The 23,260-nt window shown below is 40.5% G+C and overlaps 2 protein-coding genes across 2 annotated transcripts in view; one reads left to right on the top strand and one right to left on the bottom strand.

Annotated features, from left to right (window-relative positions):
• CCDC146 (coiled-coil domain containing 146) overlaps positions 1-11,662 on the bottom strand; it is an 87,758-nt gene extending 76,096 nt beyond the window's left edge. The window contains exon 1 of the mRNA XM_074144555.1: positions 11,275-11,662. The gene's annotated coding sequence lies outside the window, so the exon portion shown is untranslated. The remainder of the gene's footprint in view (positions 1-11,274) is intronic.
• The window catches only part of FAM185A (family with sequence similarity 185 member A), a 48,371-nt gene continuing 36,714 nt past the window's right edge, over positions 11,604-23,260 (top strand). The window contains exons 1-2 of the mRNA XM_074144557.1: positions 11,604-12,105; positions 19,387-19,496. Coding sequence (XP_074000658.1) covers positions 11,712-12,105; positions 19,387-19,496 — 504 coding nt within the window. The 5' untranslated portion in view covers positions 11,604-11,711. The remainder of the gene's footprint in view (positions 12,106-19,386; positions 19,497-23,260) is intronic.

The raw sequence follows: 23,260 nt of genomic DNA, 5'->3' as shown, positions 1-23,260 counted from the left end.
TTGAGTTGCTTAAGCCTTTGACCAGCTGAGTTTTGAAAATCTGTTAAACCGGGGAGTCCAGATGTTGCCTTCAAGCAGGTCCTTATACAGAAAATCCCCAAGTGGATGGGACTCCTATAGGTCTGTTATGATCTTTTCTCTGTCATTTCCATAAGACTAGTCCAAGAATGTGCTTCCCCTTCTCTCCATCCAACACAAGCCCACCCTTTGTGGTGTCCCTTGACCTTGCATGGAGTAATTACATAGAAAAGGAATCTCTTCACAAAACACAGAGATCTTGAGGACAAGAACTGGTCTAACTTGTGCAAGTAGTATCATTAAAGTTATTAATGTCTGTAAGTCATTGCGTGACCAAACTTGAAAAAAAACAACAACAAAAAGAACAAAACCAAACCCAACAAATAAACCCTGAAACCACAGAAAATGAGAAAACATGATATAATATCTGAGAACAGGACATAGAAAAATATTGGAAAAAATAATTATTCTGAGATCTCCTGAAGTCAAAGCTCTTATGAAGTACTAACATTTCAGTTATGTACCAAGTTACATTTTTAGTATCTGTGACTTCTCCTAAAATAATATGACCATGAAAAATATCCAAATGAACTAATTCAAGAGTGTCCCGGTTTCAGCTGACAGTTCATTTTCTTTATAGTGGTTGCTGTGTTTTCAGATTTGGTGTGAAAGGAATGTCAATAATCCATATTATTTTAGTTCTTGCTAAGTGATGTTTATACTTATCAAGAACTTTTTTCAGCTTCCCATAGAAGCTGAGAAGGAGGACAGATAGAACAATGGAATATCCCATGCCATAGATGTCTTGCTCGGTATATAAATGGGGGTTGGCCAAGGGGTGAGAATCCACAATCTCTGCTTGGGTCAGGCTGGGCAACCAATTTGCCAGGCAGTAAGAGTGACTTGTGTCCTGTATATTCTTTTACCATTATTATTATTTTCCTTTTATGTTATTGTTCTATTAAACCGCCTTTCTCTCAACCCATGAGGTTTTATTACCTTTCCCCTCCTTTTCTTCCTCTTCTCCCTGTCCTTCGGAGTGGGGGAAGGTGGATAAGCAAGAGGCTGCATGGTCCTAATTGCTGGCTGGGGTTAAACCACAACAAAGAGTACCAATAAAACTCACAGGATTCAAGATGTATTTTGATCCCTCATACGCTGTGGGATCCTTCTTTTGTTCCCCAAAAGAAAGAGCTTTAAAAGAGGCTAAAATCCAAATTTTATAATTGTACCTTTGGTATAAGCTTTATCCCAAAGAAAGTTCTTTTTCAAATTAGGTAACACAGTTCTTTAATAAATACACAGAGAGAGAAAAGAAAGTTGGAACAAGCAAGGTTGTTGAAGAAGATAAGTTTCCTACAATAACGTTTGAGAAAATTCCACTTTCATAGCTCTCATTTAGGAATCCAAATCTCTAAGATTCTTGCATTAGGAACAACTAGATCAAGGATAATATTAATTATTTCTGAGCAAGATGAGATCTAATGTCATCAAGTTATTATAACTTCATGTAACTTCACTTTGTGTTTACTGTCTCAGTCCAGCACTCGAGAATTATGTTCCCAGGCATCAGTCATTAGAACTGTCTGAGTTGTGTGAAAATGCCAAGATGGAAGAGGGAAACAGGAGGTAAAATACAAGGGGTACAATGCTCCTGGTAACCTGATAAGACAGCAATGTCCATCAGGTCCGTATTTGTCATTGTATCAAATGCCAATTAATAGCTGCCAAAAACACCTTCTGGCATAACAGTATCTTAAGAGTTTTGTATACTCAAAGAGTTTTAAAATATTGACCTTTTGCATGAAGGCAGCATAAAACAAGACACAAACATTTCAGGAGAAAGACATAAGAGATATGGAATAACTGAAGAGAGGCAATAAGCATCTTACAGAGGGAAGAGAGGGGAAGAAGGACTTCTGAAACACACAGAAATCTTGCCATGACATAGTGAAATAGGGGAGCTATAGAGTATTTGTACAGCAAAACACAGCAGAAAGTGGAGACAGAGCAAACGTGGAGGAATTCAAGAATTCCTTCACAAGTCGACTAAAGTTGGTCGTACATAAAGTGAATGGACAAATCAATATCATAGTATTTTAGTTCAAAATTCTGGGAGAAAGATCGCCAACTTCTGCAAGTGTTTACCCGGCACTAGGAGATCTTTCTAGACTAACTATTATGCAGAATAAATAAACTTTTAGTATAACAATAAACTTTTTAGTGTAAATCAAAATTAAAACTGTAATAAAATTGAGAAAAATTTTTGAGAATATTTCAATAGTATATACCATATTTCTCCAATGAAACCACCAGAGCAATTTTGCATTCCACAGCCAGAAATCTGACTGTTAAGAAAAATATAATTTCTTTTTATAACTGTGGTGGGAAAATGGATATTAAAATGTCATGTTGTGTGTATCCACCTTTTGAAAGTCACTTGTCTGTAAAGGTAGTGAAAATTAAACTGGCAAGTTTATGACTTTCTTCAGAGCTGTTTGGAATTCCTTCAGGAACATTTTGACTTTTAGAGAGATTTCAGCGGCTCTATTTGCTTATGGAAAAAAAAGCAATTTCATGATCTCTCCTGGAGGAGTCAAAACATTGTGAAACAAGAGTAAACATCACAGAAGCCAAGAAACAGACTCTGAAATACTGTACATAAACATGTACACACATTTATAACTAGAGCAATTTTTCTATAATGAACTCCTGAATATTTTAACATATGCATCTCATGTTTGTGGCTGCTGCTGCTTTATTTGTTTCTCTAAACATATTGGAAGAATTTAGAGAGAGGGAAAAGCACAGTGGCAGAAACTCTAAGCAGGACAGTGCCAAAAACTGAGAGCTTGATGGGTGTAGGCATTTTTGTCGATCTTGTATGTGAAACATACAGTTGATACCAGTCAAAAAATGCACTTCCTTGCAGTACAGTAGTACAAAAGCGTCCACCCCAAGACTCCAGTCCGAGAGAGAACAGAGCAGAGACAGAGAACAGAGCAGAGAGAGAACAAAAACAATCTTCAGGATTTGAAAATATTTGAAAATTTTATAATACGCTAAGCCACAACTATAGACAGCTGAGACAGAGGAAAACAATTAGACAGCCTTAGTTAAGGTGATAAGCAGTAGTCTCCACTTCTTTTTAAGAGAGAAGGGGACAGATTGTAACAAGATATGTATGATTATGGGACAGTAAAAAAGCTTAGCATTCTTCAATTACCTCCTACATAATTATATTTGAAATTCAGCTTATACAAAATTGGATATTTAAAGTTCAAAAGCAAAGTGAAAATTTTGTATTTTTGCAGTATCTGATAAACAAACAGTCTAATTCAAATAGAAATGAAAGTTGGCATGATTTCTAAATTTACAGAGTAGTTCAACAAATATGGATGTTTTCAAACTGTAGAACTGCAAGTAATATCACAGCCTTGATCCAACACACAGAATTGCAGAGAAAGGGAATTCCAAGTCTGTTTTGGAACCCGGGTCAAATCAGGCTGAGAACCGTCTTGTGAAACAGCTTCAGGACAGCACTAATAAAAGCCTGAACACAGATTCCCAAGACTTAGGCCAGGATCTTTACTTCAGTGCCTCTCTAGCAAACAGCAATGCTCATGCACAAGTCAGTGCAGAATCCAGAGAGGTGGTGCTTCGCTGCGTTGACTCTTTCCAGAGTGACAAATGCAAAATGCAGGAAAATTTCATTCTGAACATGAAGACATGCAGCTCCATGTATGAAAATGCACCAATTAGACTGATTAAGAAGACACAAAATTTATAAAAATCTCTGTTAAGGGAACTACACTTCAAGTGATCAAATTCATTAGTATATACTGATGAACCCATTTAAACTTTATCCCTTGCATTTATAAAATTATTTAGAAAAACACTCAGGTTCAGAAAAGTGTCAGCAAGATTTTGAAACCAGTCACCCAGTCTTATCCTTCAAGCCCAACTTGAGCATGCTTTTTTTTATTTTAAGCGCAGCAGGGGAAATATAATCATAAAGCAAGTCATTTTTCCCAGCCACTTAAAGTTATTAATTCATCATTTGAATAATATTAAATTATTTACAGTACTGTTGCTGGAGGCAAAAACTGTTGTATATTGAAGTGTATGTGTTAAAATTATGTCTTTTTAATTACTTTAATAAAAATTTTGTATAAATGTACATTCAAGGTAATTTATAATTTCAGTCTGATAACATCAGGCCAGACTATGAAGTCTGTTAAGCTAATTAAAGCAATGATCAGTTATTTGTGCAAAGTCCAACTGGCTCCAGTGAGAGCCAGCTACTCATGGAAGTAGCTAATTACTAGTATTACATGCAGGTTCATAACTGGATTTATAAATGGTACATTATACATTGACATGTGTGCTACCTTCCTTCCTGACGGAAATTATCAATTTCTTAATATATTCCCTCTTTCATTCTTTGTTCATCAAAAATCTGATCCATTTCAGTTAAGCTGGGTTGGTTAAACTGGTGTAGACTGACATGGAACTCCAACTCACAGGGAATTGTTTTAATAGAACACAAGTCTAAGGTTTAGCCAAATTTAAACAAATAGGTGTAAATTCACATTCATTTGAGCTCAGGCCATAGACACAGCTCTCCTTTCACAGCCAGCTTCATCTGTAGATGTTACTTATTGCTCCCTTCCTTTGCAGGAGGAGATACCTTCCTCCTTCTTCAACACTGATCTGCAAGAGGAACAACTTTAGGACTCCTTTCTCAGGCAAAATCAGCTAAGGAAGCCTGAATAATTTCAATCAATCTTATGAGCTCAGTTGGCTAACTTTTCTGGAAGTTGCTAAGGAGCACCTTCCCATCTGCCTGCAGGCAGCGAGGATGGCTGGAAACACGGGCAGTACCCAGAGCAGGGAGGCAATGAACAGAACCTCAACTCAACAGCGGGGCATGATACAGGATATTTATCCACATCTTCACATTACCTCCTTTTGCACGCAAATGTTAAAGAATAAAAATTACTCTGAAAACAAAACAAATGACAGTGTTTCATGCTGGATTAGTTATAAAAATTATGTAATGCAGTTGGAACATCAGCAGTATCTAGTCAGACCAAAAGCTGATCTAGCTCTGCATACTTCCAGCCAACACCGGATGCCTGGGGAGGGACAGAAGAATCCACCAGTCACAGTGTGGTGATGCTTCCCTGAACCCACCCCTTGCTCCCCTTGAACTTATGCAAAACTTTAAGTATCTGCGAAATCCAGGGGAATGGAGATTTTCCTCTTACCTCAGCACGCCATGAATAACCAGTGCTTTTTCATGGAATCATGGAATTGTCAGAGTTGGAAGGGACCTCTAGAGATCATCTAGTCCAACTCCCCTGCTAAAGCAGGATTGCCTAGAGCACATTACTCAGGACTGCATCCAGGCAGGTCTTGAAGATCTCCAGAGAAGGGGACTCCACGACCTCCCTGGGCAGCCTGTTCCAGTGCTCTGTCACCCTCACTGTAAAGAAGTTTCTCCTCATATTTGAATGGAACTTCCTATGTTCCAGCTTGTGCCCATTGCCCCTCGTCCTGTCACTGGGAACCACTGGAAAGAGTCCAGCTCCATCATCCTTCAACCCACCCTTTAGGTACTTGTAAACATAGATAAGGTCTCCCCTCAGCCTTCTCTTCTCCAGGCTAGAGAGTCCCAGCTCTCTCAGCCTTTCCTCATAAGGGAGATGCTCCAATCCCTTCATCATCTTTGTTGCCCTATACTGGACTCTCTCCAGTAGTTCCCTGTCTTTCTTGAACTGGGGAGCCCAGAACTGGATGCAGTTGTCGTGGTTTTGGCCGAATTTACCAAAACCAGACTGACAGATGGCCCTTTCCTCCCCGTCCCCCCCAAAAAAGAGGAGAGAGGAAGAGAAAGAGATAAGGAGATTTAGAAGTTTAGAATGAACTAAACTACTTTAATGAAGAATTAATATTAAAATAAAAATAAAGAAGAAAATAATGAAATAGATACAATATATACAAAACCGTATCAAGCTCCCAGGATGACAGTCACGTCACCGGCAGGCACTGGGGAAGTCCCAGACTGGACCCAGCGATGGATGGGAACTGGATTCCAGCTCTGGAGTCAGGAACACACGGATCGGAATCAAAGGCAGATAAACAGACAGAGTCCTCTCTGGACGTCGGCCATCGCAGGAAGGGGGCTGACCCTTTGATCCCTCAGCTTTTACACTGAGCATGGGGCAGATGGGATGGAATACCCCAGTTGGTCAGGTTTGGGTCACCTGTCCTGTCCACTCCTCCCCACTGATGTGACCCCTCTACGTTTTTTCCGTTTCCGACCCTCTAAGGGGGCAAATAACGAAATTGGCTGACCTTGGTTGTTATGGCAATAAGTATAAGCAAGGGCCTCCCTGCATACCATTCCTTGGCATGGAGCACAAACACTGGTCTTATCATTCTGAGAACGAGCAGTTTTCTCCACAATATGCCGTTAATTTCAGACAGTTAGAGGAGGCCTAGCTAAGATGTAAAATTACAGAACAGAAAATTGGTTTGGTTTTACTTCAAACCGGGACACCAGTGCAGAGTGGAGGGGGAGAATGACCTCCCTTGACCTACTCTTCCCTATGCAGCCCAGGATTCCATTGGCCCTCTTGGCGACAAGGGCACATTGCTGGCTCATGGATAGTTCACTATTCACCAGAACCCCCAGATCCTTCTCCTCAGAAGTTTTTTGTTTATTTTGAATCTGTCTTGATGCCACCTCATTCTTTTACTGGATGAGTGACTGAATAATCACAACTTTTCTATGCCGGTAGATTTTTTCTAATATTGTATGTTCGTTTGATAATCCTTTTTCTAGGCTGAAGAAGCCAAGCTACCTGCTGTCACTGGCATGAAAGCCCTTCTCTGCCTTCCACTGTCCTTGTCATCCATCTCCAGAACTTTTCCAGTTCTACCATATCCTCTTTGAGGAGAAGGGGAGAGATGAGAGCTACAGATAATATTAATAACATAGGAGTACCATGGATTTACTCAATGACACAGGGATCTTTTCATCCCATAAAATTTTGTTTCTTAATGCTTTTTTCCCAAAGCTAAAGCTTACAGTCTTGTAAACAGCAAGCCTTCTGTTTTAACTGAGCAGAGCCCATGCTTCAGCATGAAGGGAACAACAAAGCTATACCAACATTAAATGATCATTAAAAATAAAATTACATCATGTACAATAGGGCATTATAATATCAGAATAGAATGATTGATTCAGAATAGAATGTTTGATTAGACTGTCCTGTACTCATAGACAACTACTTTAGAGAAATGAAAGCACACCACATACCTTAACTGCTTAACAATTTCTGTTATAACTTCCATTGTTTCCACTTGTTTTCAAGTCTCTGCTATTTCGGACGGAAACACCCTGAGCCACACACAAACTTTATCAGCTGGAGTTCTCATTAGATATGGTTAAGATAGGGAGAATTTGAATGGTAAGATTTGCCACTTCCCTTTTCATGTGGTTTCCATGAGGAACTTAATTTCCTCAGAAAATTTCTGGTAGCGTGACAAACAAAAAACCCCTGAAATCCAAACCATTGTATGATTTGGAGACTGCCTCTCTCTGCCATCCCTGAGAAGAAATGGTTACTATCACTACACACACACTAAAATACCGAGGGGATAACAAACAAAACATGCTTTGCCTACCCACTGAAGCCTAGACATGCCTTGAGAACTAAGAAGGCTCAAGGAAGCAGTTCAGAAATACATCACTGAAAAAAATTACAAATGCAAATTACAAAATACAAATAAAGAAAGGAAAATAGTGTTATACAAATATTTCATAATAGAAACACAGGAGAACTTTTAAGAAACTTGGAAAAAAATATCCTGGCTACAAAATTCTTAAGTGTTATGATATGGAGGAACATTGGTAAGTAGTAGTTAGCCTTGTGTGCGGTGAACCTTGCCTAAATGCTGGGTGTTAACTTGAAGTCCTCTTGCATCTGCAGGTAGGAGCTTCAGCATGAGCATGACACCAGTAAGAACACTCCTGCAGGGTGGCATTACAATTACAGCAATTCTTCATTACAATTAGAGCACATGCGTCTATTTGCCCAGGCATATCAAGTTTATACCCTGTGGGTACCTGAAGCTTACTGTCTGAGCTTACTCTGTGATTAACTCCAAATACAGAAGTTAGAAAAAAGTATTCCTTCTACAGCCTATCCTGTATGTCCTTTTTTACTTAATTCCTCTTTCCTTGAAATCTCTCTCTCACTTACCTTAGCCTAAAAGTGCCTCTAATAATGCTTTGGCTTTAAAATCTATTTCATAGCACTTTATAAGGTCTAGTTTTTGTTGTCTTTTGCATGAAATACAGAACATTATTTAGCTTAGAACAACACTAAGTATCTGGTAAAATGGCTAATAAGCATTGTAATTCATTAAGGAATCACACGGGCATCTTGAAACTGGAGCTCGAATTAAATCTTCATTTTTAAATTTTATATAGTTTTCTTTTCCTGCAAGCGACAAGTCAGAAACTTAAAGATGAAAATAAATCTCATTTTACTGTTGGACTCTGCCACACGCCATACCAGCTGATATGGGATCAGCTGGAATTCAATCAAGAGCATGAAAATGAAATGGAATCAATATTTATATTATAGCCAAAATATAGATGGTATAAGTAAAACATTAAAAACATGAGGTTTCATATGCATGGAGGAAGAAGAACTTCCTCCTAGCAATTACTTTTTATGTGTTTTCTTCAATATTTTTAACCATATAAGTACGCTTAGACTGTACCTAATGAAAATAAAACCAAGACAAAACAGTGAAATATGTACTTAAGGCTTAAGCATCTTTGAATGGTTTCTTGAACAAAGTTCTTAACTATACAAAATGACAATATTAAAGATGATGCATAGCATGGTACAGAGCCAACCTGATAAAGCTCTGCCTACACGAGGAGCATAAAACATGAAGATACCACAGAAAAAGAGGGCAGTGGGAAAGCAGTGCTAATGTTTAAGAGGAGGCAGGAGACATAAGAGACATAAGGAGACATAAGGTAGGAGGATAAGAAACAGCAGCACTGAGTTCTGGAGAAGTGGGTGGCAGTGGGAGGCCCCACCCAACCAAAGACCTGGGATTCCCTCTGAACAGTCAGTGAATAGTTATTTGTTGAATTGGCTGTCATCTAGTGGAATTATAGCACATTGCACCACACTTCTGACAGGTCTGTAGCCATTTCCCTGACAAATTATCTCACACTTAAATTTGGCATTTGGTCTCAAGACTGAGAATTTTGTAGTATTTTTTCCAAAAAAACAACTATTTCTGAAGTCTTGAAAAAAATAACTTCTATCCCCCATCCTGTCCCAAGACATTTCTTGATATACTTCTGTCTTTCTAGAACTCTATTTTTCTATACTAAAATATAATATGGCAGGCTGGCCCTTTTTGTTTTTCATGTTATGATTTTTGAGACTGAATAATGTAAACCAATGAAATAATTTAACTTGAAGGGCTTTACTGATTAATAAAAATTTTTATTTAATTTTCCACAGTGAAAATTACAGATGGACCAAAAAGCGAGAGCCATTTTCTTTCCTCTTGGACACTCAGATCTCATTTCAGATTCATAAATAATCAATGCCAGACAGCAATAAAAACGGAAATGAGGCTAATGAGTTGAAAACAACTCGATGACCAAATATCATATTGCATGGCTTGCACAGTTATTTTTGGAAAAGAAGAAAAACAACACATGGAGTGCAAAAGGCAGCAAAACAATAAAGTAACAGCCCCAGATTTCATTATTACTTGTGTTGCCATGTAGCTAAGACAATGCACCTTTCTATGCATCTTTCACTCTCATTATTGTCAGTAAACTATATCTGTGACAAGAATGCAGCCCCTGACTTTACTTCATCTATGCCCACATCCCCTACCTCATTTTTTAAATTATTATACAATGATAATATGGGCTACGAAGTTCATAAAAGTCTTTGTAACTGAACTCAGCAGTTCCCCACTTATTCGTAAACTCTATAAGGACAATTGTCTCATGACATATTTGTACAGAGCTCAGGAAAATATTTCTTTGGCTGGCTTTAGAACTGCTAGGCTGTATGTTAACTGCTAAAAAGCTGTCACAATAAATAACACATTAACCAAGCTGTCTTGACAGAGACCAATTTTGGAGCTCCGCAATACCATTTTTGAAAAAACTTTTTCCAGCACATCTGCCAAACTGCTTCTTTATCCTCTGACCAAGAACATTTCAACGCACACAGTCTCACTGTAGGCTTAAGCATAACAAAGACCAGGCTGCCACCCAAAGCCCTCCCATTGCCCTCTTCCCATTCCTCTTTTTCCCTGCCTCCTCCTTGCAGGTATCAAATCCTGTGGCTGCAGAGTCTGCTGCATCAGGGAGTTGAGCAGGCTGAAACCCAACCAGCACTGCTGGAAACTAACACTTGGCTGCACCAGGAGCAGCCCACTGGGACCACAGAAAGGGCCCTCACACCCTGAGGTGCCTCGTTTTCTCACCTGCAAGTTGGCACTGCCATGGAGAGAAGACTCCTGGCACACAGGGATGCTGGCGAGGACTCATAGAATCACAGAATGGTTAGAGTTGGAAGGGACCTTAAAGATCATCGAGTCCCAACCCCCCTGCCATGGGCAGGGACACCTCCACTAGAGCAGGTTGCTCAAAGCCCCATCCAGCCTGGCCTTGAACACTTTCAGGGATGGGGCATCCACAACTTCCCTGGGCAACCTGTTCCAGTGCTTCACCACCCTCACAGTAAAGAATTTCATCCTAATATCTAATCTAGATCTACCCTCTCCCACTCTGAAACCATTACCCCTTGTCCTATCACTACGTGTCCTGGTAAAAAGTCCCTCTCCAGCTTTCCTGTAGGCCCCCTTCAGACACTGGAAGGGGCTATAAGGTCTCCGTGGAGCCTTCTCTTCTCCAGGCTGAACAACCCCAACTCTCTCAGCCTCTCTTCACAGGAGTGGTGCTCTAGTCCTCTGATCATCTTTGTGGCCCTTCTCTGGACCCACTGGTGGGGAAAATGGGCCCCGTCCCTCCCGGGATCCTCAAACCGGACTCAGGCATCCCCCAGGCCCGGCGCCGCTGGACTCGCTTCCCGCCCCTACGTTGGAGCCGCAGTGTTGCATCCCCCGACCCCGGCGGCCTCAAGTGGCTCGGGGCAGCTCATCCCCCGGCACCGTCCCGCCGCAGGGCCCTACCTGTGCGGCCGCCGCCGCCCCACCTCGCCCGGCGGCGTCCGCGTTGCTATGGTGACGCCGGCTCGCTTCCTTTGGCCTTCCTCAACGGCCCTTGACCTTCATCTACGCTTCTGATTGGCTCTGGCATCCTGCCCCACCGCCCAATAGTAGCAGAACACGGAAATGTACCGCCTTTTCCTTTCGCTGATAGGCCGGGCGGTTGTAGTTCCTTCCGCGTGCCGGTGAACTACGACTCCCAGGAACCTCTTCGGTGCCGGGGCGCGCGCCAACGGCCACCGCCTGTTTACCAGCCGCCCCGGTGCCGCTCCCCGTGTGCAGCCGCCTCACGTGACCTGGCGGGGCTAACGGCCGTCCGCCGTGAGGAGCAGCTCCCGTCCCGTCCAGCCTCGGGGAGCTTTTCCCGCCGGTCCCGGGGCTGGGCGGCCCCGCCGGGCAGCATGAGGGCGCTGACCCCGCGCTGGGGGTCTCTGGCGGCGCGGGCGGCGAGCGAGTGGTGGGGGCCGCCCGCCCCCCGTCGCGGCTGTAGCGGGTCGACCGAGGCCGGCGGCCGTAAGCCCCTTCAGGAGTGGGCGCTGGCGGTCAGCCCGCGGGGGCGGCTGCGGGTGCGGCTGCCCTGCCAGGTGAGCGTCCGCCCGCTGGACCCGGAGCGCTACCCAGACGCCGACCGAGTGCTGGTGGCCGTCAGCGGCGCCGGCGGCAGCCCTCCGCCCCGCGGGCGGCAGCGGGACCGCGTCCGGGTGGAGTACGACGAGGCGCTGGAGCAGATGGCGATCGAGGCGGAGGGCGTGGACAGCAAGGCCGCCGTGGACGTCAGGACGCCCGTGAAGTTCGGTGGGTGAAGCGGGGGCGGGGGTCCGGCGGGATCGCTCCCTCCGGTGTGGCTCACCGGGGGCTCGGCGGCTGGAGGCGCTGTTGGCAGCGGATACTGGGAAATGGCATCGTGCCACCTCTAATTAAGGGGGTTCAAAGCCTCACATTTTTTCCTGTGTTTCCTGACTTCTTAGGTATTTAGATCCATCGCTTGGTCTTGACCTTTTTGTCAGCCATAGTTAACGCTGAAACTTATGCTATTAAGTGGTAGATACAACCACACTTTTATTTTTGCTCTGACAGCTGGTGTTCCAGAAAAGACATAACTACAGCTCAGCTGGGAGACAGCAGCCCTCAGCATGTGCTGTGCACACCTGCGGTTCAAGGGTTGTTCCCAGTAGGGTTGTTGGACCTACCAGCTCCAGTAGTTGTTCTTATGCTGAGTGGCTGGCCACAAGGATCAAAAAAGTCTGGAAGGTAACAATACAGATGAAATGCCGAGAAGGGCTCCCTTCTCTAGTACAAGTCTTACATTATGTTTTTGTTCACGAGGCAAAAATCTGTGCAGGATTTCTGGTATGGAACCTACAAACAACTTGAGAGAGCAGCTGTAGTGGCTGAAACCAATAAACATCTGTGCTGGACTGAAATACTGACAGTAGCTCTAAGTTTAGGGCAGGAAAAGGGCAAGCTTGCTAGGGTAATTCCCCTCAGTGAGCTGAGATTTTGGAAGTACTTGACCCAGAGAGATTTGTGTTTAGTCATTGACGTGGTTTATTTCATATGGATTTGTGCAATTGCCTATACAGTGCGGGAGAAGTTTCACCATGCTGGAAAAACTTTTCAGTGTACAAAAACTCCAGTCCTTTGGTTTGCTCTAAGTAGTTGTTCGAGACTGCTGCTTTTATCTCATTTGATGCTCTGCTGCAGTTGTATGAGAAATTGTGAATAATCTCATTCTGCTTATGCTGCATATGTCATCTATCAAACCAAGCCATCTATCTTTTCCAAACCCTTGCAGCAAACACATTCTGCACCTTTTATCTTCTTTTACACCTTTTTTTTCCCCTGTATCTTGAATTCTGCTATATTGTTTTTTGGTTTTGTTTTTTTTTCTTTCTTTCTTGTTTTCATTTAGAAGCACCTAAACTGTATATCATTCAAAATGGAGAGGTGCTATGGATTTATCATAGCAGCATTCTCTCTCGTATTCTAGTCTTACTCATCCCTATAATTTACTACCTTGGTTTTTTTTGAACACTGTTGATAATAGTGCTTTTTTGAACACCAAAGGGGTGTTTCTTAGATATGTTTACCAAAATTTACGGTCTCTTTTGTGTCCTGACAACTGATATGGAGACAAACATTCTGTAAATAAAATCAGGACCTTCTCCCCCGTCTGTGTTTTACTTTGTCTATGTTAGAATGGCTGTACTGATTTGTACCGTGAGTCCAGCTAGCCCACTGTCCTGTCTCCAACAGTAGTCATAAACAGATGCTCTGGGAAGAGTAAGAACAGGACAAATATAAGTGATATTTCATCTAAGCATTCTCTTAGCTGTCAACTGTTTTCAGCTGGGGGGATTTTCTGAGCCTGATACGGCTCATCCCCTCTGTGGGTCTCACTTCCAAGAGTCCACTTACAGATATAAACAGTTTCAGGGTGAGAGCTTCCTGGCAAACTCCATGCCTCTTGGCAAAGAATCACACAAGGCATACCATCCATTCAGTTTCCCGCTATTTTATCTTTAAAGTATGTGGTATTCCAAGATCTTTCTGCAATTTCCTAAGGAGTTTTTAACTGATCTGAATAATTCAGTGTCATTGATGAGACTTTTCAACCTTGGTATTTGTGCTGATTTCCGAATTCATGTAGTGTTGAAGGTGATGCATAGCTTATAGCTAAAAGACAACATAGGACTAAAGATATTGCCAAAGACATCTGAAAATCCAAGTTCATTCTCTTAAATAGATCAACTGTTACCTATATATTCATTGACTTTTTCACTGAACTATAGCAGGGCTGTCTTATCTAAGAGACTGTTGTCATTTTAAGTCTTCTCTAAGAATTGTCATTTATATTCTTACCGCTTTTTTTTTTTTTTCCCCTGCTTCATAAGTGCAAAGATTACCTTGGCTTGTGTGTAGTACATTCACAGAGTCCGTTCTAGGATGACAGACAATCAAACCAAAACCCAGCATCCCTTTTGTTACCCTTCATTTCTCTGGTACCAAGTGTGTCTGGTTACTGTAGGTGTTAGTGATCTAATATTTAAGTTTCTCCAGGATCTCTGAGTGACTATTATGTGTTGCTCTGGACTTGGTTGCTCTCCGGGGACTGAATTCATTGTATTAAGATCTGGAGAATCTCAGCCTTCATAAAGAGTTTCAATGTGGGGAACCTTCCTAAAGGTCTTAATAATGAATCCTGATTGATGGGGGGGGGGGATTATTTAGCTCTTGTCCTATTTTTTCCTGTCTTTGAGATTCTTATTATATTCTGAACGTCAACCAACCTTACAAACCGTCTTACAGTCTTCCCTATTGAAATAAGTTTTAAGCTGTTCCATTTAGGTTTGTGGTAAGATCATGTGATTCAGGTTCCCTGGACAGTGTGTGGATTATAATCCCCTTCCACTAGTTGCTGTTTGTCACCCCATAGTTAGCATGATGTTAGTATTGTCTGCTCATGCTGTTCTTCACGCATATCCAGAGATGTTTCCTAAAACATAAATATTTTTTGTACTCGGAGAAGTAGAATTGCTACTTGCCAGTGAGGTTCTACTGTAAGTGTCCTTTCAGCTCTGGTTTGGTTTTTGGGCTCTAAGTAGTAGTGCTTGGGTTGTTGCTTTTCTTTATTTAGGAAAGAATTACCCATTAAACATCATTGCATAAACAAAAGATCTTATCCCATGTAAAAACACATCTCAAACTAGAAAGAAACTGTTGTTGCTCTGCAAGCACTTTGGCTTTTCTCTGGCCTTCCTTGAATGCGTGAGGAAGATGTTAACTCTGTTCTGTTCAGACTATTTTATCACTTACCTGTAAGAAGTTGAGAAGTTATGTGAATGTCGCTACAGTATTCTAGCTTCTTTCTTCGTTTTGGAAGTTGCAGCATTTCATAACCGCTTTTGCAATTTAGGTTGGAGCTTATCCAGGAAGTTAGCTAAAACTCCTCAGACCCTGAAAAAGCGTGTGCAGAAGATGCTAGATAATGAGCTTAAGTATGTATTTTAAACCATAGGTAACTAGTAAGCAGCCTATTGGGGCAATTACTAAAGGATACTCTATTTCTGTCTTAGTGTCTTGTTTTATGCTCTGTACACAGTCTTCCATTATCATACACAAGCTGATAATACTCTCTGATACGTTTAACCTTCATAGATAATTGATGCCAATGAATTTCACTTTAATCTAGTTTATCTATTTTCCTTCAGGTCACATGTATACATTAGCTATTTATTTCAGGGACAGTGTAGGCACATGGCTGTAGGTTTGTAGTCTCCTCAGCATATAGAGAACCCTGTGTCTTGGCACGTGGAACTGCCTATGCTACTTAAACCTGAAACCACCTCTTCAATTTGTGGTTACTGTACATTGACTGAGTACTCAGAAGTAAATCCAACTGAGGTCTTGCATAGCCAGAATCTGAGTATCATCTGTCCTGTCTTACCACGTGGTTATGTTTTGCTTTAGTAAGTACATATTATATTTGGTCAAAAGTAGCATAGAGGGGACCTTGGGAGGTGTCTAGTTTGATCTCCTGCTCAAAGCAGAGTCAACTCCAAGGTCAGAGGAGGCTGCTCAGGGCTTTATCCAGTTTGGTTTTGAAAATGTCCAAGAATGAAGACTACATAACCACCTTTGGCAAACTGTTCCAATGCTTTTTCCATGTTATACTGTGGTGAAGAGAATAGACGCTTCTATGTCAAAGTCAGGGAGGAGAACCGTGAGTGTTGAAGTAGTGGCCAAGCTTCACAGAGTGGAATACCAAAGCTCTGTCACCTCTGGCACAGGATCAAGTACTCCTGGTCTAGGCCCACTTGTAAGCCAGTATGGGGTTTTAAATTTTTGTTTATTTTTATTAGTTCTCTCCTTGGGAAAACTTAACTCTTCCACATTAGTCTTATTTAAGACCATGTGATTGCTTATGGTTTTGGCTAAATACTGTAGATTCTTGTGGAACTACCTAAGCAAACTGAATGAATGTATGGGTCTTGAATGTTTCTGTGAATTACCAGAATCATAATTTTATGGCATCACTTAAACATTTTTTCTGCCCACTTCTATGAGGGGAGAAGCTAAGCTCCTGGGACTATTTGTTTCTGCTTTTATTTTTTGTAAAAGTTAGTGGAAAGCAAACATCAATGTTTACAACTGTATTTTTCTCAAGTCTTAACATACTAATGAGTTGGAAAACCGATCATCAGTGTTTACTCCTGAGTATGGCGGACTTAAAGCCTCAGAGTAGCAAATACTGTAATCTGATGCCCTCAACAAATAGTTTTTCCTGGACTGAATTATTTTGCATGCATGCTCGCTTACTGGTAAGGTTCTGTTACGAGCAGAGAAGTGGATCATGATGAAGTACTTCTAGTAGTCCAGAGCTGCTGAGTCACTTGAAAATCAAGTCATTTTCTGGTCTCTTTAAAATGCTATGACTTAAGGTGGCTTTTCTGGGGTATCCCTGCCTATATTCTGATACCAAAGGTTTTTGTTTTTTTTTTTTTTCTTTACTCTGTGTGCCTTTATTTCCAATACAAGTCCTTTGCACCCCAAATATCTTCATGCACTCTTTGAGGTTTGTGTGGCTGAAGTTGGCTTCAGCCCTCATCTGTGCTAAGAAGGAATCAAACTCGCTATTTTTGGAGCTTTGGCACTGAAACAGATTGTATCCTGTTCCTCTTTGCTTGTTGAAATTCCATTAGCAATATTATCCAGCTTTTAGCCTGCCTCTTTGTGGAGAGGCTCCATTCCTTGTCCACTTATTTTTGCTATATCAAGGCTAGCAAAGTGCTGTGACTCTGCAGAGGATCAAGGCACAAAGTATGTTTTTAGGAATCCCTGATGTTTCTTAACAACATACTCATGAATCCCCAGACTTTTGTGTCCTTGTTTGGCTCCCATCTTTGTTACAGCTGGGTTTACACCACTGATCTACCTTTCAAATGATGGCCATAATATGCCCTGCAGGATCAGAAGCTTTTATTAACCTTATTCGTAGAAAAGTCTTAATACTCTGGCTAAACTGACTACTTTTAAGCCTTTTCCCTTTTTGTCACCCCTTTTGCCAGAAGCAATAAGGGCAACAAGGTATCAAGCTGATTGAATTCAAAGATTTGCACAAGCGAACTGGCTTTTGGACCTCTTTCTTCTCAGAAAGCAAAATAGCAAAAGCCTTGGATGTATATCCTCCCAAGGACTGTGCAGTTTTCCAGTGGGTGAACTGAGCAGTTTTGAGCAAGACAGTTTGTATTTCAAAAATAATATTGCTTTCTTTTTAAACTCTCCAGGTTTGTGCTGCTCAGGGGCACACTGTTTGAAACAGATGTTTGGAGAGTGCCTCTGTGTTTCTTCAAGAACTGTGTTTAAACAATCCAACTGCTCCCTGAGAAGTAAAACTTTATGGAAAACTTTTGTCTCATCTTCAGAACTTGTAGATCAGCATCAGTGAAACCGAAATAGCTCTGATACCTCTCAGATACTTCTTGATCTGGTGAAACCGTCCAAGCTTTATGAATGTAAAACCTTGTGATGCAGGCCCTCAAGCCTCTGATAATAGATTTTGTGCTATTATGTGCCTCAAAGCCTATCTTAGATTTTACTTAAACTTAAGAAATGCACAATTTGATTAAAATCTTGGTTACAGCATCCCGTTCTTAGAAGTCTTCCGTGAAGAAGCTAAGAAAGTAGTATCAGCAAGTAAAACAGCTTTCTGGAAAAAATTTTTCTCTTGATTTGTCAGGTGGCAAAACGTCCCATCATTGTTAATTGGAGCTCTCTTTGTGGTCTGCAAGCTACTGTTGTCATGGTTCCAGCATCTGTCCCGAGCAGCAGCATGACAGTGTTGATCTTCAGCATCTGCTGTGTTGTGGGCCCAACTTAGGGAATCTCGTTGGAGCAGAGCTCATTATATGTACTCTGATTCTTCTTTGTGTACTCCTGGTCACCTTAGCAGGTAGTGGAGGTGAAAGAAAGATTTATATTTATTATTTTTTTTTCACAGATGCTTAAATGAAGGTTTCTTTCCCAGATAATCTCCTTTTCTTTAGAGAGCAGTAGGATCCCTATCTTTCTCTTAGTCCTTCAGTTATATGTCTTGCAGCAAATGCTTCTGACTCCTGTTCAATTTTTTTTTTTTCTTCTTTCTGCCTTTAGGAACAAAACCACTTTTTTCCTCTCCTGCATTTGCCTTTTGCCAGTCGTTACAGTGGTCATTAATGTAAGTGATATTAATACGGTCAGAATCTCCAGACTGCACAAGCTTCTTTCTGGTTCCTTAAACTCAAGGGTGAACTCAAGTGGCAGAAAAATACTTTTGCTGGTCCTGCATGAAGCACTGTGAGTCCAGAAATTACTCCCTTGATAAGAATTGTCTACAAGACCTAGTGACTCTTCTTTGTCGGAGCCTATGAACAGTAATAAGATGAGGTGATTCAGGCTAGAACATGCTTCTTCATGCCGGGGGGGTAAGTCAGGGCTTCCAGAAGGCTAGGGAAGAATGACGCATGCAAACTCTTCTATACCTGTTTTTGTGTTATGCTACTCGCTAGTTGAGGCAGCGTACGTCTAAGCAAGACCTATGTGTTTGTACTGTTGAATCTTATTACTCTATGCGTGGCCTCAAACAACCTGCCAACCTTCCCACCCCACATATCTCATTAGAATTTCTAATAGAATTGGTGACTAGAGTAGCTATGAGATGGAGGTGGAGTTTGGGAGGGGGTTAAAAAAAGAGAACCAACCAACCAAAAAAAAAAACCAACAAAAAAACCCCCTTCATTAAAGGACCACACCCTGCTGATTCCTTGCCAGAGGGTACAGTCACTCTACTGCCTCTTAATGTTCTCACAAAGCTGGATGGCCATGCACAGGCTTACAAAATTTTCAGTGTCAATAGTTGCTAGTGACTAGCCATGAAATTGAAAATATGTGGCCAAACTTTGCAAGAAGGTTCTTTGGTAACAAAACAGCTGCTTTTTTTCCCTACTATATGTAGTTGCTACATAAAGTGTTTAAGTACTATGTTAAGTAGATCTGACTCTTCTTATTCTCTTGCTAATAAAACTCTCTTTCTTCTAGATTTGGATATCAAAACATCAGGGACTGGCTGCGTGAAGATTCAGAAAATTGAATGTGATAACTGCAAAATAGAAACGGAGAAGGGGACTAGCGTCTTGCAGTCAATAAAGGTACAAAGAGCCCACAAAGAGATTGTGTGGTGCACTATCATAAAGACTTAAATACTAGTTCTGGAGATGAGAAGCACTCTGATATTTCAAAGTGTTACTATGTGTGTAGCACCTCACCTTTATTTATTGCATGCAATTATGACACAAAGTCAATAACAGTAAAAAATGTGGAGTCGGAAGTCCACGTAGCTTTGATAGCCAAAGCCAACAGAAACAGTGATGGCAGAAACCTTGATATCTGCCTTCCCTGCCCCTGAAAAAAGCTAAATAGACTGGGGTTTCCTGTCTAGTAGATTAATAGTTATGCTTGCTCAGCTGGGACTTTGCAGTATGCTGCTTTTTTTTTTTTACCTGTTTGGTAATTTTTAAAATTTTTAAAATAATTCTGATAAAACAGTGCTGCTGACAAACTCTTGAGGTTAATTTTCAATCAGAAGTTACACATTACATGTCCAAAATGCCTGACTGAAATATATTTGATAAATGCTGTATCTATCATGGTCATGACCTTGTTTTTTCAATCTTAAGACTTTCAGTTTTGCTGATATAGGATTTTGTAGAAATAATAGAAGTATATCTGAATCTGGTGCTGTTTGGAATCAAATTCATTTGAATAATTGGGATTGTACCTGCAGGAATGGATATAAATTCAAAAGAAGGGCTTTTCAAATAGGGTAATTCCAAAGTTTGAGAAATCTTTTATATCTCAAAAATACTTAAAGTTTTTATCTGCCATAGTAAGAGGTGATTTCATAGCACACATATGGGAAACTGAACTTAAGGGCAAATTTAATATACAATAGATCTAGGTTTACTCCATATTCAATGAACTACAGACAGCTCGTATCTTCCAGATTCTGTGTAACTGACCATATTACTCTTAAAAAGGTAACTAAAATCTTAAAAATAGTTAACTACTATATGTGTTATTGCCATCTAAAGCTTTGGTTAGAAATGACTCTGTTATACAATAATAACAGCAAACAGAAGTACCTGAGAAACTACATAATATGAGAAAGCAAGGTAGTTTTGGCCAGCAATAGTGACAGTAATCACAACATGCCATCACAATTGTCAAGAATTTTTTGTAGTGTTATGGAAAAGGCATTTTGAGGAAAGATAACTAACTAATTTCATTGGCATATTTTCTCATATACAATCTAAGATGTGAAGTGTTGAATTTTAAAAATTAAAACATCAGTTTTATTTTCCTTGAGACTTCAAGTAGCAATGAAACAATACTCTCTAGTGAACTGAAAAGAATGTTGCAAAGTCACCAGTTTGGGGCTTCTGAGACCAAGTCCTCCATGGCCTCATAGTTCAGAGGAGCTTGGTGTTGTTTTTTGCCTCTGTCAACTTTGAGCCTTGCTTAAATCACAAAAATGTCAGGGAAACTACAGGTATAAAAGATGATCCTTTCCCTGTGCATGCACCTCCATGTGCCCACCATGTTGGTGGCCACAGGAAACTTTTTTGTACGTTAAGCCTCAAATGAGAGGAATGGCCTTGTCCCAAAAGGCCTTAAAAGTATTTAAAGTATCAAGAAAGAACTGCAGATTTCAACTGAAACTCTTGTTAAAACAAAGCTTTGGTAGATTATAAATTTTTGGGTTTTTTAACCAAAATAGTTACCCAAAGTATTCTTTTGGGTTGTGAGTGGTGATTGGTTGTCTTTGTTCTGGTCACTGTGGTGCCTTCAATATACAGTACGAGGGAAGATACCTTACCACTCTTGGTTTTGTTGACTCTGAAGTAGTGAGATGAAGATTTTGAATTGAAATTTCTGATCATGTAGGTGTTTGCAAGAGTAAACAATTGATCAGTTACAATGTCTCTTAGCTGTACAGTCAGTTTTTGGTCTAATGTTGTTTTTAAGAAGTACTGTAGTTCTAGGAACTACAACTGTAACTATTTTTCTGCTATAGGTAAAGGAATTATACTCTCAGGAATTGGCAGAGAAGCAGAATTATTAATGTTTTGGGTTTTTTTTCAAAGCTACTGAAAAATCTTATAGACTGAATTCTGTAGTGCAGCATGAGCCGATTCCCCTTTAGCTAATGTGCTTTATTGAGTAAACTGAAGTGATACTGCCCTCCCCTGGATGGATTCAAGAGCTGTCATGCTCTCCATAAAACTCACTGACTAGCAAAGCAGGAGACCCTTTCTTTACAGTAGAGAGCAAAAGATTGTTGATCAATGACTTTAAATACTTTTTTAAAAAAAAATCTAGTCATGTGTAGGTTATTGAAGAGCACCAGCAAACAACATCACAACTTCTAATTCTCTTTGCTTGCCACACACTTCAAGAAGTTGTTTGTATAATTGTAATGCAAAAAAACTTGCTGATTTTTGATATACTGTATGGTGTCTTTACAGAAGGCCTTGCAATTTGACATCTACTTCCCTTAATCGTGCATGCCAGTAGTTGAACAGAAAAGTATTCTGTATGAGTTTTTAAATGGATTTTCACTAGTGCTTTTGGTGTGGTAGGCATTGTCCAGCCAGTGAGCTTGTTGAGGGTTTTTTATTGAGATTGATTTCTGTTGTTGTTTTGTAATTGGCTAAAGCCCTGTTTGCCCTATCCCTTCCAAGTGTCTAGGTCGACTGATAGTAGCAGTAATTCCAAAATACATTTATGACTTTTAGGTCGTCTTCAGAGTGAGCCTAATTTGTTGTCCTGCACCACTGTCCTTCCTTGCTTTGAACGGAACAAACTTTTCTGTTTTTCTTTTATCATCTGCCATGGCTTTCACAGCCTTTTACCTGTTCCTTACTCAAACATTTCTCACTTGCTAGGAGAAGCCCTATAACAAAATAGTGCTTCTTATTTTCAGCTGGTGGAATATTCCCTCTTAATGAAAAAGCTGCTTGGCAATTACAACTTGCGTCTTCTCTCAGCAAATCCTGCTGTCTGTTAGATGTCTCTATTGATACCTAGCTTTGAAAGTTTGTTGGTGTTTTATTTTCTTAAGAGTAAAAAGGTTGAGGAACCTGTGTCTTATTAAAGCTTTTTCTATCCCAAAAATTATGGAGTTTAAAAAAAAAAAAATCAAAGAATTAAGTGTGTATGTCATGGTTTTATTTTACTTAACTATCAGTGGCTATACTGGCAAGTCATTGCTATACATGAATTCTTCAAATCTTATGAGTTCCCATGTTTTCCTCAAGTTACATGCTTGGAGGATTTGCTCTTTAACTGTTGTTCTGATAATGTGCCTAATGTAATTGCCTTAAAGGAACTGTGATGTCTGGCTGAAGCATCTAACTTAACTTTATCCTGTTTATTGTATAGGTAGAGAAAAACTTACTGTATTTGTATAGAAGCTTAACTGAACTGCTTAGTTATTTACAACTTCTAAAAGGTCTGAAGCACTACTGCAGTCGCAAGTTAAGTGCATTCTGTTTTACTGTGGGGAAGCCTCTTAAATGAAGAAAAGAAAGCAAGACTTGGAACCCCAAAGATTAAGAAACACTGCTCTAGAGTTCTTCCTGTCTTATGAAACCCCATCAAATTTCTGGTTCTTGGTGTTTTGTCAGAAATGTGTCAGAGCAGTATAAGTCTATAAGTCCATGTCTTCCATATTGGAAACTTGATTTCATACATTTTTATTTTTTTTTAATTAAAAGAAGTCCTTAATCCTGTTGCTGTCTGATTAGACCTAGTTAATGCAATTTATTATGGCTTATCCAGACGGGTGTTTAATAATCTAAATATCTTGAATATTTCTGGTGTACATGGTTGTCAAATTTAATGAATGTGTCCT

This window comes from Numenius arquata, chromosome 2 (assembly GCF_964106895.1).
Source record: "Numenius arquata chromosome 2, bNumArq3.hap1.1, whole genome shotgun sequence".
Taxonomy (NCBI): domain Eukaryota; kingdom Metazoa; phylum Chordata; class Aves; order Charadriiformes; family Scolopacidae; genus Numenius; species Numenius arquata.
The sequence above is the reverse complement of the archived record's forward strand: the minus strand, read 5'-3'. Positions and strand labels throughout refer to the sequence as shown.